The sequence below is a fragment of the Bidens hawaiensis genome, unplaced genomic scaffold, assembly GCF_021521415.1.
Source record: "Bidens hawaiensis isolate Kalapana, Puna unplaced genomic scaffold, B.hawaiensis_p1.1 tig00014524_1, whole genome shotgun sequence".
Taxonomy (NCBI): Eukaryota; Viridiplantae; Streptophyta; class Magnoliopsida; order Asterales; family Asteraceae; genus Bidens; species Bidens hawaiensis.
Genome location: NW_027492266.1, coordinates 53,801 through 68,684, shown reverse-complemented (window position 1 = coordinate 68,684; position 14,884 = coordinate 53,801). Strand labels below are relative to the sequence as shown.

Genomic DNA, 14,884 nt, shown 5'->3' with positions numbered 1-14,884 from the left:
AAATGAGCAGGTAGGTTAGTGACCCGTCAGTGATCCAAGTTAGCCATTTAAAGAAAAAAATTATACTCATTAAGTCATTATACTTATATGATCAATTATATGGATTAAAATTTATTTAGTTTATGACCAAATTACCAAACCTAAATCTAAATTATGCCTAGTAATTAAACCGCAATATTTTGGAAAAGTAATAAATTAAATTCTATTCCATTAAAACACGTATTTTACGATTTCATCCACTGTATAAGCAAACCATTTCTTAAAACCCACCAAAACGCGTATAAAATTTGAAATAAAATCACTGACCGAACACATTAACGCGGTTGTAATCCCAAAATAAACATAGTTTAGGAAACACCACCACCACCACCACCACCACCACCGACGATACGTGGTCCAGTTACCGTCTCTTCTTAGTTCATCCTCGGCGAAACAACCAACTGTTTCCAGACAATAGTCAAAACCTTAAATTTAATGAGTCGGTCCCTCATCCGTCATTCCTGCCACGGCCTTTAATATTTACAGACAGTACTACTATAAATAAATTCAGAAAAGCAAATAAAACACATTAAACAATTCAAGGAGTTTGTTGATCCTATTAAGTAAAGGCTAAAGCAATCTGCTTAGTGTTCTGTTCCCTACACACAGATCTCTATCTCTCATTCTCTTGTTCACTATTCTATTTTCATTTCATAAAAATGAGACAACAGAGGATTAACGCGTCGTCGTTTTTGGTGTCAGTGTTTCTCCTTTGTTTACTGTCACCATCCGTTAATGGTGAAGACCCGTATAGGTTTTTTACGTGGAATGTCACGTACGGTGATATATACCCTCTTGGAGTTAAACAACAGGTTTATTTTTTATTTATTTGTTTATTAAATCTTGTTTGTTTCTGTTGATGATTTTGTGAATATTGTGTGTTGTGGGTGCAGGGGATTTTGATAAATGGACAGTTTCCAGGGCCGCAGATTGATAGTGTGACAAATGATAATTTGATTGTGAATGTTTTTAATAGCTTGGATGAACCGTTTCTTCTTTCTTGGTTAGTTTTCACATTATCTATCTGTGTGTTTGGTTAGGTATTGAAGGACTAACAGAACTAAAACCGAAACTTTTGGGTTAATAACTTTTGAAAATCGATTGGTTTTGGTTAATTGGTTACTTCTTGTGGGCTGGTTTGGTTTAGAGTCCCAACCGAACCCAAACTGAAATTTTCAGAAGTTGCTAGCCGCTACCAATGCGGTCGACTGGTGAGTTGCAAGCTCTGGGTCTAGTCGGGGAGTACTCGTTCAGTACTCGGCCTTGGTGGGGAGTATTTTGTCGTGTACTTGATCGCCTAGACTGATTTTTACAACAATGGCTAAGAGTTTTTGAAATCGATTAGTTGGATATGTCTAGTCGGTCGGTTTGGTTTTTGGTTAATTTTGTTATTTTTTAATCGAACTGTCTGTTAACTGTTTGCTTATGTTATTTTGGTTCGGTTTAGTGCCCAAGTCGTAGCTAAACCTAAAGTTTTGGTTAAGAAGTTTTGAAAACTGATCGGTTTCGGTAAATCTGTTATGTTTTCTGGATGGTTTGGTTTTCGGTTAATCGATTATTGCTTAACCAAATGGTTTGTTAAATTGGTACCGTTTGGAAGCGTAACCGAAACCAAAACCGAAATTTTCAGTTAAAAGTTTTTGAAAATCAGTCTGTTTCGGTTTATAGGTTACTGCTTAACTGAACTGTCTCGGTTAACTCGGTTCGATTAGGTCCGTTAATTTGATTACAGCTCAGTTAACTCGGCTATTTGCTCACCCTGCATCTTGTTAACTGGTAGGAATGGGATTATGCAAAGGCGAAACTCATGGCAAGATGGTGTTTTCGGCACAAACTGCCCGATCCCACCGGGCCAGAACTTCACTTATGTTCTTCAAGTTAAAGATCAGATTGGTAGCTTCTTTTACTTCCCATCTCTTGCATTCCACAAGGCTGCAGGAGGCTACGGTGGCATCAAAATCGCCAGTCGATCCGTTATCCCGGTCCCCTTCTCGCCACCAGCTGGTGATTACACTATACTTGCTGGAGACTGGTTCAAACAAAACCACACTGTAAGTGTAAAGCATATGAACTTGAGTGCAGTCCACCTGTTTGATGAAATGCCTAGCTGAAACTTGAAAGTGGACCGGTTTGTTGTGTTAACTGTTTTTTTTTATTTTTATTTAACAGGATTTAAAAGCGGTTTTGGATAGCGGGCATGATCTTCCTTTTCCTGATGGTATTTTGATTAACGGGCGAGGATCAAACGGATATACATTTAATGTTGATCAAGGCAAGACTTATCGGTTTCGGATATCGAACGTTGGTTTGACGACTTCGATCAACTTCAGAATCCAAGGGCATAAGTTGGTTTTGGTTGAGGTTGAAGGAACTCATTCACTACAGAACACATATGATTCACTTGACATCCATTTGGGCCAGTCTTATTCGGTTTTGGTCACTGCTGACCAACCTCCTAAAGATTACTACATTGTGGTCTCGACCCGGTTCACTTCAACGGTGCTCACCACTACCTCGGCTCTGCGCTACAGTAACTCAGCCGGTGGTCTAGATGGTGTGCCTCCTGGTGGACCCACCATTGAAATTGACTGGTCAATTAACCAAGCCCGGTCACTCAGGTAAACCGCTTGCCAAATGTTTGATAAAATGCTTAACTGAGTGCAAAAGTCACACGAGTCTAACTTGTGTTATTTGACTATGTAGACGAAATTTAACTGCAAGCGGGCCGAGACCAAATCCTCAGGGTTCTTACCACTACGGAATGATCAACACGACTCGGACAATTCGGCTTGCGAACTCTGCACCTGTTATTGATGGCAAGCAGAGATATGCTGTCAATAGTGTCTCGTTTATTGCACCTGACACCCCACTTAAACTTGCTGATTACTTCAAAATCTCTGGTGTCTTTGACCTTGGTGGCATCCAGGACAGCCCGAATGGCGGTGCGAACCTTAAAACTGCTGTTATGCCGGCGGACTTCAGAGGGTTTGTGGAGGTTGTGTTTGAGAACCCTGAAGACACGGTTCAGTCATGGCACGTCGATGGTCACCACTTCTTTGTTGTCGGGTAATATTATTATTTTTGTTTTTTTAATATTTGAGCGTTGACTACATGTAAGTATGTAACATGTGTGTTCCTAATAGCGTGTACGCCATTGTGACATTATGTAACCTGTGTGTTCCTAATAGCGTGTACGCCATTGTGACATTAAGTAACCTGTGTGTTCCTAATAGCGTGTACGCCATTGTGACATTAACAGGATGGACGGAGGGCAGTGGTCAGAGGCTAGCCGAACAAGCTACAATTTACAGGACACAATTTCACGCGTCACTGTACAGGTATTTCGTTTAGAAGATTACAATGCATTGCAAGAACATGAGATACTATATATACATATAGATATGATATTTGGTTTTGCGGTTGTGATCATGTGTAAATATTGTTTGTGATACTTATTTTTCACTTTGGTTTAGGTGTACCCAAAATCATGGACTTCGGTCTACATGCCATTAGACAATGTGGGAATGTGGAATGTGCGGTCAGAGAACTGGGTTCAACAATATTTAGGTCAACAGTTCTATCTTCGTGTTTATTCGCCTGCTAATTCGTGGCGAGACGAGGCTCCTATTCCAAACAACGTTATTCTTTGTGGACAAGCAGTAGGACGTCAGCCTTAAAACAAATTTACGAGTTCCAACATAAGCGTTTGTTAGGGTTGAGGTTATGATAATCGATGTGTGCTATTCAGTTGTTGGTTCGGAATCATAGTCATGGTAAAATGTAATGACAATTCATACTTATTGGTTTAGCAGCTATGGTTTTCTTCAGTTTAACATTCATTATTTATTTACTAATTTGTTTTAAAAGCTCACTAGTGTAGTTGATTATATGCTTTAAAGGTGAGGGATGATTAGCCTGTGGTTTTCATTACACCATGTCCTCTAGTGGTATTAAGTTGTGTAAATGGTGTTTCTGTTCATGAAAGTTTTGATTCCCAGGATGGATAATAACGTATGCTTAGAAGTAGGATTAAAGAGTGTGGTAACTATTAAAAAAAGGTTAATTAACCAAAGTAATAAATATGAAGAAATAAAGATTTTCAACCTATAGTAATTTAGCCTACAAGTCCTTTAACAATAGAGACGGGAATTTCTGACACCTTAGTTAACTTATGAGTTTTGGTTTAATGTAAGTAAGTTTGCGTCAACTCTAGGTCGAATTTGCAAACACGTTTAACTAAACGAACGAGTTTTAGATTTGTAGTTTGTATCCGGGTAACCCTCATTCCACAAACTACTTTTAACCTTCCTTACAACTTGCCTCAGACCGTTTTTCTTTAATATATTTTTTTTCTGGACTTCTATATTAATTGGTTATGATGTATTGGTAGGGTGAAGCTTGTTGGAACTTGAAATTTTGGCCCCATGCTTCTACCATTGATTTGATCACACATAAATTTAATATATTAAAGATATTTTGTATCTATGGGGATGGTAAAAAAAGATAAACTAACAATTTATAATAATTTTATAGAAAGAAAAAAAAAGGGAATTGATGTACACGCAGGAGCATGTTCAAATGACCTAATCAAGAACATGATTACAAATTAAATTCTAAATCGGATGATTCAGTCTAAAGCCTCCATGACTATCACGTTGTAAAAAAAAAACTCACTAACAAAGTAACAAGTTTCAACCCATATAAGTTAGATAGTTCAAAAGTTAAAAGTAGAAAATATTATATATGAAATTTTTTTAAAAATATGCCTAATGTCCTCCCAACATCGGTTGGTCGGATAACCTAGAGCCACAACCCGGAAAGGAGACTGGGGGAGTGGCCGTAGTGTTGTTGGACTATCCATCCTTCCGAAGTACGGATATCTTATTTTCATGATTTTTGAAATTTATTTCAAAGATTATAGTTTTTGATTTAAGGAAAAAATGAGTAAAATCATTGAAGTATAACAGTTATGAGACAGATATACCTTAGATCTTCATTGTCTCCGAACCTTTGTGACGAGTAACCAATCCAATCATTACCTTTCTATGGCCTCCTGCCTTGACGGAAATAAAAATGACTCCAGGACTCCAGATTTCATAACAAGACTCAGAGATGTTGATAAAAAGGAATATTTTATTTCATAACTGTTCTTCCCGAAGGAAGAACTTCTGGATATTTACATCATTTTCCCATAAGGGGGAGCTTACTCACACATAGCTAAGATTACAAGAAAATTAAATTTTTGGGAGAGTATTCGATGCTCTATCCCTTACAATCCTCACATTATATAGGAAAAACAATGAACATAAAGTTCTTTTTGTTTACGTAAGTGCTTACGTAATTATCTTCATAATTGAACCCATGTGGGGTCCTAATTACGTGTCCTCCATTATTCGACTGAGAGGTTGTCGCTTTGCCTGCTTTTTTTTACATGCTTGCTTTTAATCAATGAACCCATGTGTAGGGTCCAATTCACGTGTATCCTCCATTATCTCGTCTCAGAGGATGTCACTTTCTCTGCACTCTTCACATGCATGATTTTCTATTAGGCGTGCCAGTTCTTGACACAATAATTTTTTAGTGGCCGGACCTACATCAAGTTGATTGAGAGTGATTCGTTGCTCAATGGTCTCTATTGCATGTTTTTCATGAACATGCAGGGGGGTTCCACTGTAACTAGTAATTATGCAGTTTTGGCTGCAGTAGTTAATTTTCTTAAAACTTCCAACTTTAATCTGCTGAAGAGTCTTTAAGATTTTCAGATATCCATTAACTCTAATGGAGACCCAATTGCTGATATCTTCTTTTTCTTCCATGACTTTGAAAGGTTGGACATTTCTTGTTTTAGCTAAGCCAACCTCTAACAAATGTAAGGCAGGAAAGCTTTTTCCTTGATACCAATCTGGTAATGCAGAGGTGCATTCAATATAGATGTTGGCATCTTTGGCTGCTGCAATATTTTTTCTGAAGGTTTTTATAGCCTTCTTCATGCCTTCTGTGAACAAATTGATTTCTTGTAAATTAGCAGAAGGATATATACATTTAATTAGTCCAGCAGAAAATGCTAGAGAAACTAAATGAGGATCAGATCCTGGACAGAAGTTGTATAGACTTTTTGATGTCTTGTCTTCTGTGTATATATTTTCGACTTCAAAGTCGTTTGGGCTAAGAGTCCTAGCTTTAGACCAGACTGATCGGAATTCGTCCAAACTTAGTAGGTCGATTTCTTCATTCTGAATCTCTATTCTTTTTTCTGATCTTCTTTCAAATGGTGAATTTGAAAAGTTAACCGGTGAGGTTCTTGTCGTCTTTACTACAGGTATAGGAAAGATAGAAATTCTTAATAGAATTTCTTTTCTTCCAAATTCTGCAGAAAATCTCGTGGCTTCTTGTTGGGCTTGTAACAAGGAGTTGAATTTTTTGTAGGGAACTGATGTATTCTGGACATATTTTGAGACAATAGCCTAGTCTGCATAAATTCCTCTGTGGTCTCCATAAAAAATGACGTAGAATCTTGTATTTTGATTTCCTGGAGATGTCACCTTTTGAGCATAGGTGGTTTTAATAGTTTTTGGCAAACTATCAGCCGTAAACGGATTTGAGTTGTCTTTACCGGAGCCGTTTGCTTCCAGACTAGAAGATGATTGTGGCTCATCTTTTGCCTCATGTATGCTTTTTCCCAAAGCATCAGGGATCAACAGACTTGATTTTTCTTTACCTTTAGCTGTTTGTAAAGGAATAGATTCTGTTTTTAGACTTTCGTCTTCCTGTACAGAATTTACAGTTTTGGTGTTAAGCAAATCATTGTATAACACAATTTGCTGTTGCACAGCTCGTAATTCTATTAAAAGAATTTTTTTTCTTTTAAGCGTAGGGCCTTGATTTTTTCTTTTTCTTCTTCCATCACAATTCTTTTTCTAAATGAGGGTGTGATGAACTTTTGAAAGAGACGCATTCTATTTATAGAAAAAGATTACGTCATTGCTTACGTATTTTGAAAGTCACGTGTCAAGCTATCAGCTAGCACGTTTTTTGGTTCTTCAAGATGTTCAATATTAAAGGAATATCTTGAAAACCACATCTGCCATCTGACTAGGCGTCCTTGCTTATTATCTCCTGAAATTTTTGTTTTTAGGAAATAAGTGAAGTTTTTATTATCTGTCATGACTAGGAATTTTACAGGGGTTAGATAAATAGAAAACTTTGAAATGGTGTTTTTTACTGCCAGTAATTCTTTTTCATTACTATGGTAGTTCATTTCAGCTGGTTTAAAACTTCCAGATGTGTATTTACAAATTTCCTCTCTATCAGTTGTTTTTGCCTTTAAGACCCCACCCCAAAAATCATTTGAAGCATCAGTTTCAATTATAAGAGAGTCTTCTTCTTTTGAAAGATAAAGTCTAGGAAAACTTTTTAAGTTTTTCTTTATCTTTTTAATGTAATTTGTATCGGCTTCTTTCCAATCCCATACATAATCCTTTTTAATTTTACCTGTAGCGGCTTTCTGAGCTCTACAAGCTTCGGAATGTAGCTTTCGGCATAAGTTAAAACACCAAGAAATCTTTGCAGATGTTTTTTATCTTCTAAAGTATTTGAAAATTTATGTAAATTTTCCAAAATATGTTTTTGTGGACAATGAGTTCCTTGATCTATTTCAAGACCTAAAAAGTTTATCTTTGTTTTAAAAAGATTTGCTTTCTTTTTTGACAAAATAATTCCATATTTTTCAATTGTTTTTAAAACAGATAAAACATGAAAATAGTGATGTTCCTCAGAGTTAGAAAATATTCTGATATCGTTTACGTAGACGGTACAATAATCTTCTAATCCTCTTAAAGCATTCTGCATATGTCTTTGAAATATGCTAGGTGCTTGTTTTAATCCGAAAGGAACTACCTTCTATTGATAATGACCATCAGAACATGTAAATGCAGTTAAAAACTGAGATTCTTCATCTAATAGTACCTGTCAGAAACCACTTTTGCAGTCGAAACTAGAAAATATGGCTTTTCCTCTTAAGAGGGTTAGTAATTCTTGCATACAAGGAAGATTATGACCGTCTCCTATTGTTGCTGAATTAACCGCTTTATAATTTACGACCATTCGCTTTTTTCCTCTTCTTTTTCCAGCTTCATTTTCAACTAGAAACGCTGGTGACATATGAGGTGACTTACTTGGAACAATTAATTTTAGCTCAAGTAACTCTTTAATTTGTTTGCTAAACTCCTCTCTATCTTGTGGACTATATTTTATTGGTTTTACCCTTATTACAGTCTTATGATTTATTAATTTTATTGACGCTTTCATCTAGTTTTTGGATTTTTCTCGGTCAATGGGATTTTCTGAGCATATTTTTTCAAGTAGTGCTTCTATTTTTTGATATTTTTGTATTTCTATGAAATATTTTTCTTCTGGTTTTATAACTTCTTGAGTTATATTAGTACCAGGTATTTGCTTTATTTTTGAATCTTTTTTCATTGACTCGAGAAAATCGGGGTTCCCAACGCGAAGTGCTTTGGTTATTTTCTTAATCAGAATCATTTCTTGATTAAGATGGAAAGATATTCTGTCTAACCATTGTGTAAAGGGTCCATATAGCTGACAGAAATTATTTCCAATGAGTAAATCTATTCCTGATTCCTGTTGATAAATGGTAGAAATAGGGAATGGTTCTCCTAAAAAGTAAACTATAAGATTTCTACAAACCTTATTTAGTTTAATCATTTCTTCATTAGCTATTGTTACTTTAATGTCCTTGGGTGTGTTTTCCCAAAGTTCTTCAGGGATAACGTATTTACTTGCTAAACAGAGGCTTGCTCCGGTATCAACATAGCAATGTAAAGTTATTGTTTTATATCCTTTTAGAAAAATTTTTCCTTTAATATAAATAGAGTTGGGATTGGTTATATTAGCATAGACCAATTCCTATTGTTTTAAAATATTTTGACAAAAATGTAATTTGTCTAATTCATTTTCTTCTCGCTTATGGGTTGTAGTCATTCTGAGTCAGTAGAATCGCCAGAAGAGTCGTATTTGACTGTTAATAAATATACCTAAGTATACCCATCGTAAATATTTTCAGAAGGAAAATATCCTTCTTCTTCAGCTTCTAAAATGAGCTTTGTTTTTTCTGTGAATTTTTGTCGGTTAGGACATTAGTTGGCATAATGTCCTTCTTCAGAACATATCCAACATCTGCATTTTTTCTTTCCTTGCGGACAAATTTTTGGTTTTTCTTTTGAAAAATATTTACCTGGCGTAAATTTTTTCTTCTTGGTTTTCCAAAACCTTCTTTTTGTTTTATATTTTCTTTTATATTTCTTTTTGAAGTATTTTTTATCTTTGGGTGGGTCACATCCAATGGATAATTGAGGTGTTTCAGTTAAAGTACTGCAACATTTTTTGTTAAATTTTTTTAACTGTTTTTATTTATTGGAGAAATCACAATAGACTACTATTTCTTCTTTAACAATTCTTGTAGCAAATCCGAGGGAATGCATAGTAAAAGAATTCTTTTCTTTATTCCATCTTTCTTTAGCTTTTTCTCCTACTATGGGGATTTTCATTAAGTAGGCTTCTATCCAGGAATGATATTCACCTACTATGGGAATTTTTATGTGTACAAGTTTTACTCAAATAAACAAGTGAAATCGTCTAAAAGACATATATCACATAATTGTGCTTTCGTAAGATATTGTCTTGCTTTTTCCAGCAAATTTTGATTTTCTTGGTCGTTATTTGTAAGAAAATCAAGACCTAAAAACATCATATACATGGCGTTTATTAGTTCATCAAAGAGGTCTATACCATTCATGTTTTCATTCCAGGTTGTACCTTTAATGAAATCTTGAATAATTCCGGAAGATTTATGTTTTATTAGTAATAAAACAGCTTTAGCATTAGAGAACTCTTCTGGATTGGATTGGATAATGAGACTAATCTCAATATTCCATTTGTCTATAACTTCTTTTCTTTTTTCAAGATCGAAGATACAGTCTATTTTAATGGTGTCAATTGTGGTTGAACTTCCATTATTAGAATTTGGTATACCTTTGTGATAAGGCATAGAAAATTCTACATTTTTCTTTTTGTGGCTAGTATAACTAGTACTGGCCCGATTTGTTCTACTATTGTACATAGGAGTGTATTCTTCAGAAGAACTTTCATCTTCAGTTATAGGCTCTGGTGTTGTATCTTTTTCTATTTTAGGTTCTTTTACTACAAGGACCTTTTCTGGAAAATATTTATCTCTAAGACTTTTATTTTCCGCAAATTTTTGTTCGCATTCTTTATCACTTAGTGACATTAGTTGAACTAGTTCATGTATTTGTTCAGCTGAGCCTGTCTCTAGCTGGTTATCAAATATTTGTTCTAGTTTTTGAGAGATAAAACTCATTTTTTCGTTTTGTTAAGCTCTTGAATTTCTCTTTCAAGTTTTAACTTTTGCTTTAATAACTCGGATAGAGTTTTTAATTTGTCACCTGAATGCATACTCCAGTCATTCTGAATTATGCTGAATTTTTGAATTATGTGACACTTTTGTATTTGTAAATCAATTTCCAAATTTAATAATTTAGACATCTCATATGGGTTTCTTACTTTTAAAAAGTTATCACATGGATGTTATCCTTTCATGTCAGCTTTTAAAGAATTGTATTTTTTAATATTCTATGGTTCTTTCGTACCAAAAGGCCATTTTAATCTATTTGGACATTTAGAACTTCCTAATGACGGATTTCCTACATTAAAGTTAGGAAAATAGTATTTTTGAAATCTTCCTCGTTCGTTGAAGATTTTTGTGTGTTGTTCTATCTTTTGAGGCTTAGCTTCCTCTAATTTATCAATTTTTTCTAAGACATCCTTAATAATCTTTGCGGCTATAGTCTCTAGATTTTCATTGGTAGATAATTTTTCTACTTTATTAATTAAATCTCTAATTAATTCTTCTAACTTTAGAAGAGAACTCATGTTGTGGTTATTAGAGTTCTTCTCGCTTTAAGCTTAGAGAGTTTCTTTCTAGCAGCAACTAATTCTTGTTTGAAGAATCTTATATTCTGAGCTTTTATGTTATCCTGTAACATAAAGTTATATCTAGTTTGGTTTATTCGGTCTTCATATATCAGAATTTCACTTTTTTCAAAGTTAATTGCATCATCTAGAGCTTTAACTGCTTCTATGATTGGCGTTAAAGACATTATATTCCTATAACCTCTTTAAGAATTTATCCATACTTATCTATTATTTCTTACATAGATCGTATTAATTGTACTTTTGTAGAAGTAGAAGTTGGTTCTCTAATTCTTAGAGTGTGTCCAGAAAAACCGTGTCTAGGTCTAGACTCTAAAATTTGTTTATTTCGAGCTATGTTAATTGCCCAATTTTCTTGAAGTTGTGAAGGTTCAGTGAATTTACTTTCTTCTACTGTTCCTATATTTGAGAATATATCTTCGATTGTTATACTCTCTTTTTCTTTATACTCTATTGAATGAGTACTGTTGGTAATAGCATACGATATTAGATAATTAATCGTAAATACTTTATTTCCTGGTACCATTAGATCAGTTCTTTCGCACTGATGTATGAAATTAAGAGTTTTGTCGAAATCTTTTGAATCTCGATGTAAAGCAAATTTAGGGTATACAGTAAACATAAATTTACCATAAGCTAAATTTCCTTATACTGCCCCTAAGAGAGCATCTTGTCTGTTAACTATTCTATTATCAACAACAGCCATTTTTATAGGAAAATTAATTCCATCTCTGAACTGTGCTTTTAGTAGGATTTTTACCGCTCCTATATGCACCATGTTCATTGATTTTCTTAATTCGGGTTTAATAATCAAAAGTCTTTTTGCTATCTCTCCTCTAGTTAAGAGTGGCAAAAATACTTTTCCCGATGTATCCTTTATGTCTACTGAAAATTTTTCAGTATTAAAGCAGTAAAGGATTTTATTTTTTCTTAAAAAGCCTTTGAAACTAGGCTTTGCAAACTATTAGGTTGATTAAAAACCTGTCTATTATCAAGCTTAAACTTATGCTTGCTTATTTTTGTTAATTGGTCATAATTAATCATGTAATTTGACTGAAAACCTCTTTCATTTTCATTAAAGTTAATAATTTTAGTATTTTGTTCGTATGATTCTTCAGAATCATCTTCAATTAAAAAATTTTTATTTTCTATTTTAACTGAGCCTAAGGTTTAGTGTTTAATTTTTATTGAGCACAAGACTCTAACATTAATTTGTAAGAATTTGAGCACAAAGCTCTGATAACAGAAGTGGGCGTGGTGTTGTTGGACTATCCATCACCCCCCCCCCCCCCAATCTTTCGTTGTTTATCAAATTATTAAAAACAAAACAAAAAAAGCCTAAGAAGCTAAATAATCTCAACCTTATGAGTTTTTTTTTTTCCCTAAAAGAGGGTTGCGGAGAAAACCATTTATCAAGATATGTTTTTTTTTAAATTATTTATCAAAATGGGTTTTTTTAATGAAAATCTTATATTTTAGTTTTCTCACCCCTAATATTATTGGTTAACTTCACTTATACAAATACTTTTCATTAAATATTCATTTTAAGGAAATGAGCTTTTGTTAACGAAAATCTCAAAATTTAGTTTTTCGCTCCTAATATTATTGGTTAACTTCAAGTATACAAATAATTTTCCTTAAATATTCATTTTAAGATCAAGAACTCAAAAAAGTATTTTTTTTTTCTAAAAAAGCATTTTCTTGAAAACTATTTACTAAAATAAAACCTTAATAACTTTTTTTTAATGTAAAGAAAAAAGTTATGCATAATATTAAATTTACATTTATAAATAAGGTGCATTTTAATACCCATTTTTTAAACAAGCTCATTTTTAAATTCTTTTTATACCAACAAAAGAATTGAGTCATATCCTAACAATAAAAGAACATTTTGTTCAAATATATCTCTTTAATTCATTAAAAATTACTTAGTATACTCATTGTGGGTTCCGGTTCGTAATGTATGATGTTTGTGAATTTAATCTGAATTCGATTTTGTAATTTCGGAGAATTAGCCGAAAAAGAGGTTTTATAAAAACGTATAAAATTTGATCGTCTGTAGAGATGAGCTGCGCTTAAAGTTTTACTTGAGAAAAGAAAAAAAGCTTTAAGATATTAAATATTTCTCTATCATCCTAAATATAAATAAATAAACAAATAAATAATAAATAAAAAGAAGCTCCAAGTTATGATCAATATCTCCATACCTATCTTTTCTTTCGCTAAAAGCGATAAATATAGTTTAATGTTCTTTTATTATATTTTGTTTGCATCTTTATTTCTTTTACGTAGATTTAATCAAATTTAATTTATTTTTGTAAATAGGAGTAGAAAAAAAGAAAAAATAGTCGTTCTAAAAAAAAAATTCCAAAACTCTATATTTTATGTACGATGCATTTTAGGAAAAATAAATTTCAGAAAACGTTTTTCAAAAAATAATTTTTTTTTATTATTTCTGATTTTATGATAAATATTAAATCATAATTATTTGTTTAGTTAGGGTTAACCAATAATATTAGGAGTGAGAAACTAGAATATGATATATTGATTAATAAAAAATCCATTTTGATGAATACTTTTAAAATAACCTATTTTAATAAATAGTTTTTATCATAACCCCTTTTTAAAAAAAAAAAACTCAGCTAAACATATTAAAAGTTAAACTTGGAAATGTTTTAAATTAAATTAAAAAGGATACTAAATATTAAAGATATAAATATATTTTTCCGTCTAACACTATGACCTCTTACATCTTCACAATCTTTCCCTTCTGGCCCACTACACTAGCTTCCCTTTTCGGCCCCTCTTGTTCTCCCGAGCACAACATGCTCGTTGGCCGAATGCCCGGATCAAGTGGTCTAATAAATAAGAGCACCACATACAAGCCCATGAATGCTCTGCATCATACGCTTCGGGTTAGAAAAAGACTCAAACTTAAAGTCTGGCCCACTCGTCCCTTTATTGTATGTTAGTTTCAAGCTCAATAATGTTAAATGATCAGGTAAATCGATGGCTTGTTACAAAGAAAAAGAAAAAGAAAAAGAAAAAAAAAACTCTCAAAAATGAAAATGAAAATGAAAATGAAGTAAAATAATAACATATAAATCAAATAAACCTTTTTCCCGCAACGGCTTATAACGATCACCGCCACCCTTCCAACTTGAACTACACTCACATAGTCATATATATATATATATCCCACCCCCAATTTTGATTCTTGTTTTAGAAACCCTAATCTCTGATTCATTTATCATCTTGCGCCTCAAATAACCTTCGTTCTCGCTCTGATTCATCTACCGAAGGTAATTAGGTTTCAATCCATCACAATCTCTTGTTAATTTTCGCGAATTTACTGTTTTTGCTTGCTTCAGCTGCTATCGATCACAATCTCTTGTTGATTTCCGCGAATTTACTGTTTTTGCTTGCTTCAGTTGCTATCGATCACAATCTCTTGTTGATCTCCTCGAATTTCGTGTTTTTGCTTGCTTCAGTTGCTATTGATCAATGCTGATGTTACAGTTTAACAGATTGCAGAATCGTTGCTTTATGTTTAGTTTTTTAATTAAAACGTTTACTGAAAATCTAATCTGCTTTAGTGCTATAGACTCTTAAACCGGTTTCAAATGTTTTTATGTTTAGTTTTTCTTCACTGGTTTACGATCGGTTTCGGTAGAGAGAATTACAAACCGGTTCCAAACCTACAGTTCGATCAGTTCCAAAACGGTTTCTACATAATTGGTTTCGGTTCGATTTTCGGGCCGGTTCAGTTAAACCAGTTTTTCGACTACGATCTGTTTTTGACTGGTTTTGGCCTGTT

General features: G+C 33.4%; 1 protein-coding gene across 1 annotated transcript; it reads left to right on the top strand.

The window, feature by feature from the left end:
* The first annotated feature begins 655 nt into the window (after nucleotides 1–655).
* Nucleotides 656–3,838, top strand: LOC143546959 (L-ascorbate oxidase homolog). Its single transcript, XM_077038498.1, has 7 exons — nucleotides 656–851; nucleotides 933–1,042; nucleotides 1,820–2,090; nucleotides 2,209–2,657; nucleotides 2,743–3,105; nucleotides 3,299–3,377; nucleotides 3,513–3,838. Exons 1-7 carry the CDS (start codon nucleotides 699–701, stop codon nucleotides 3,714–3,716), a joined length of 1,629 nt encoding a protein of 542 aa, XP_076894613.1. The 5' UTR covers nucleotides 656–698; the 3' UTR covers nucleotides 3,717–3,838.
* The last annotated feature ends 11,046 nt before the right edge of the window (nucleotides 3,839–14,884 follow it).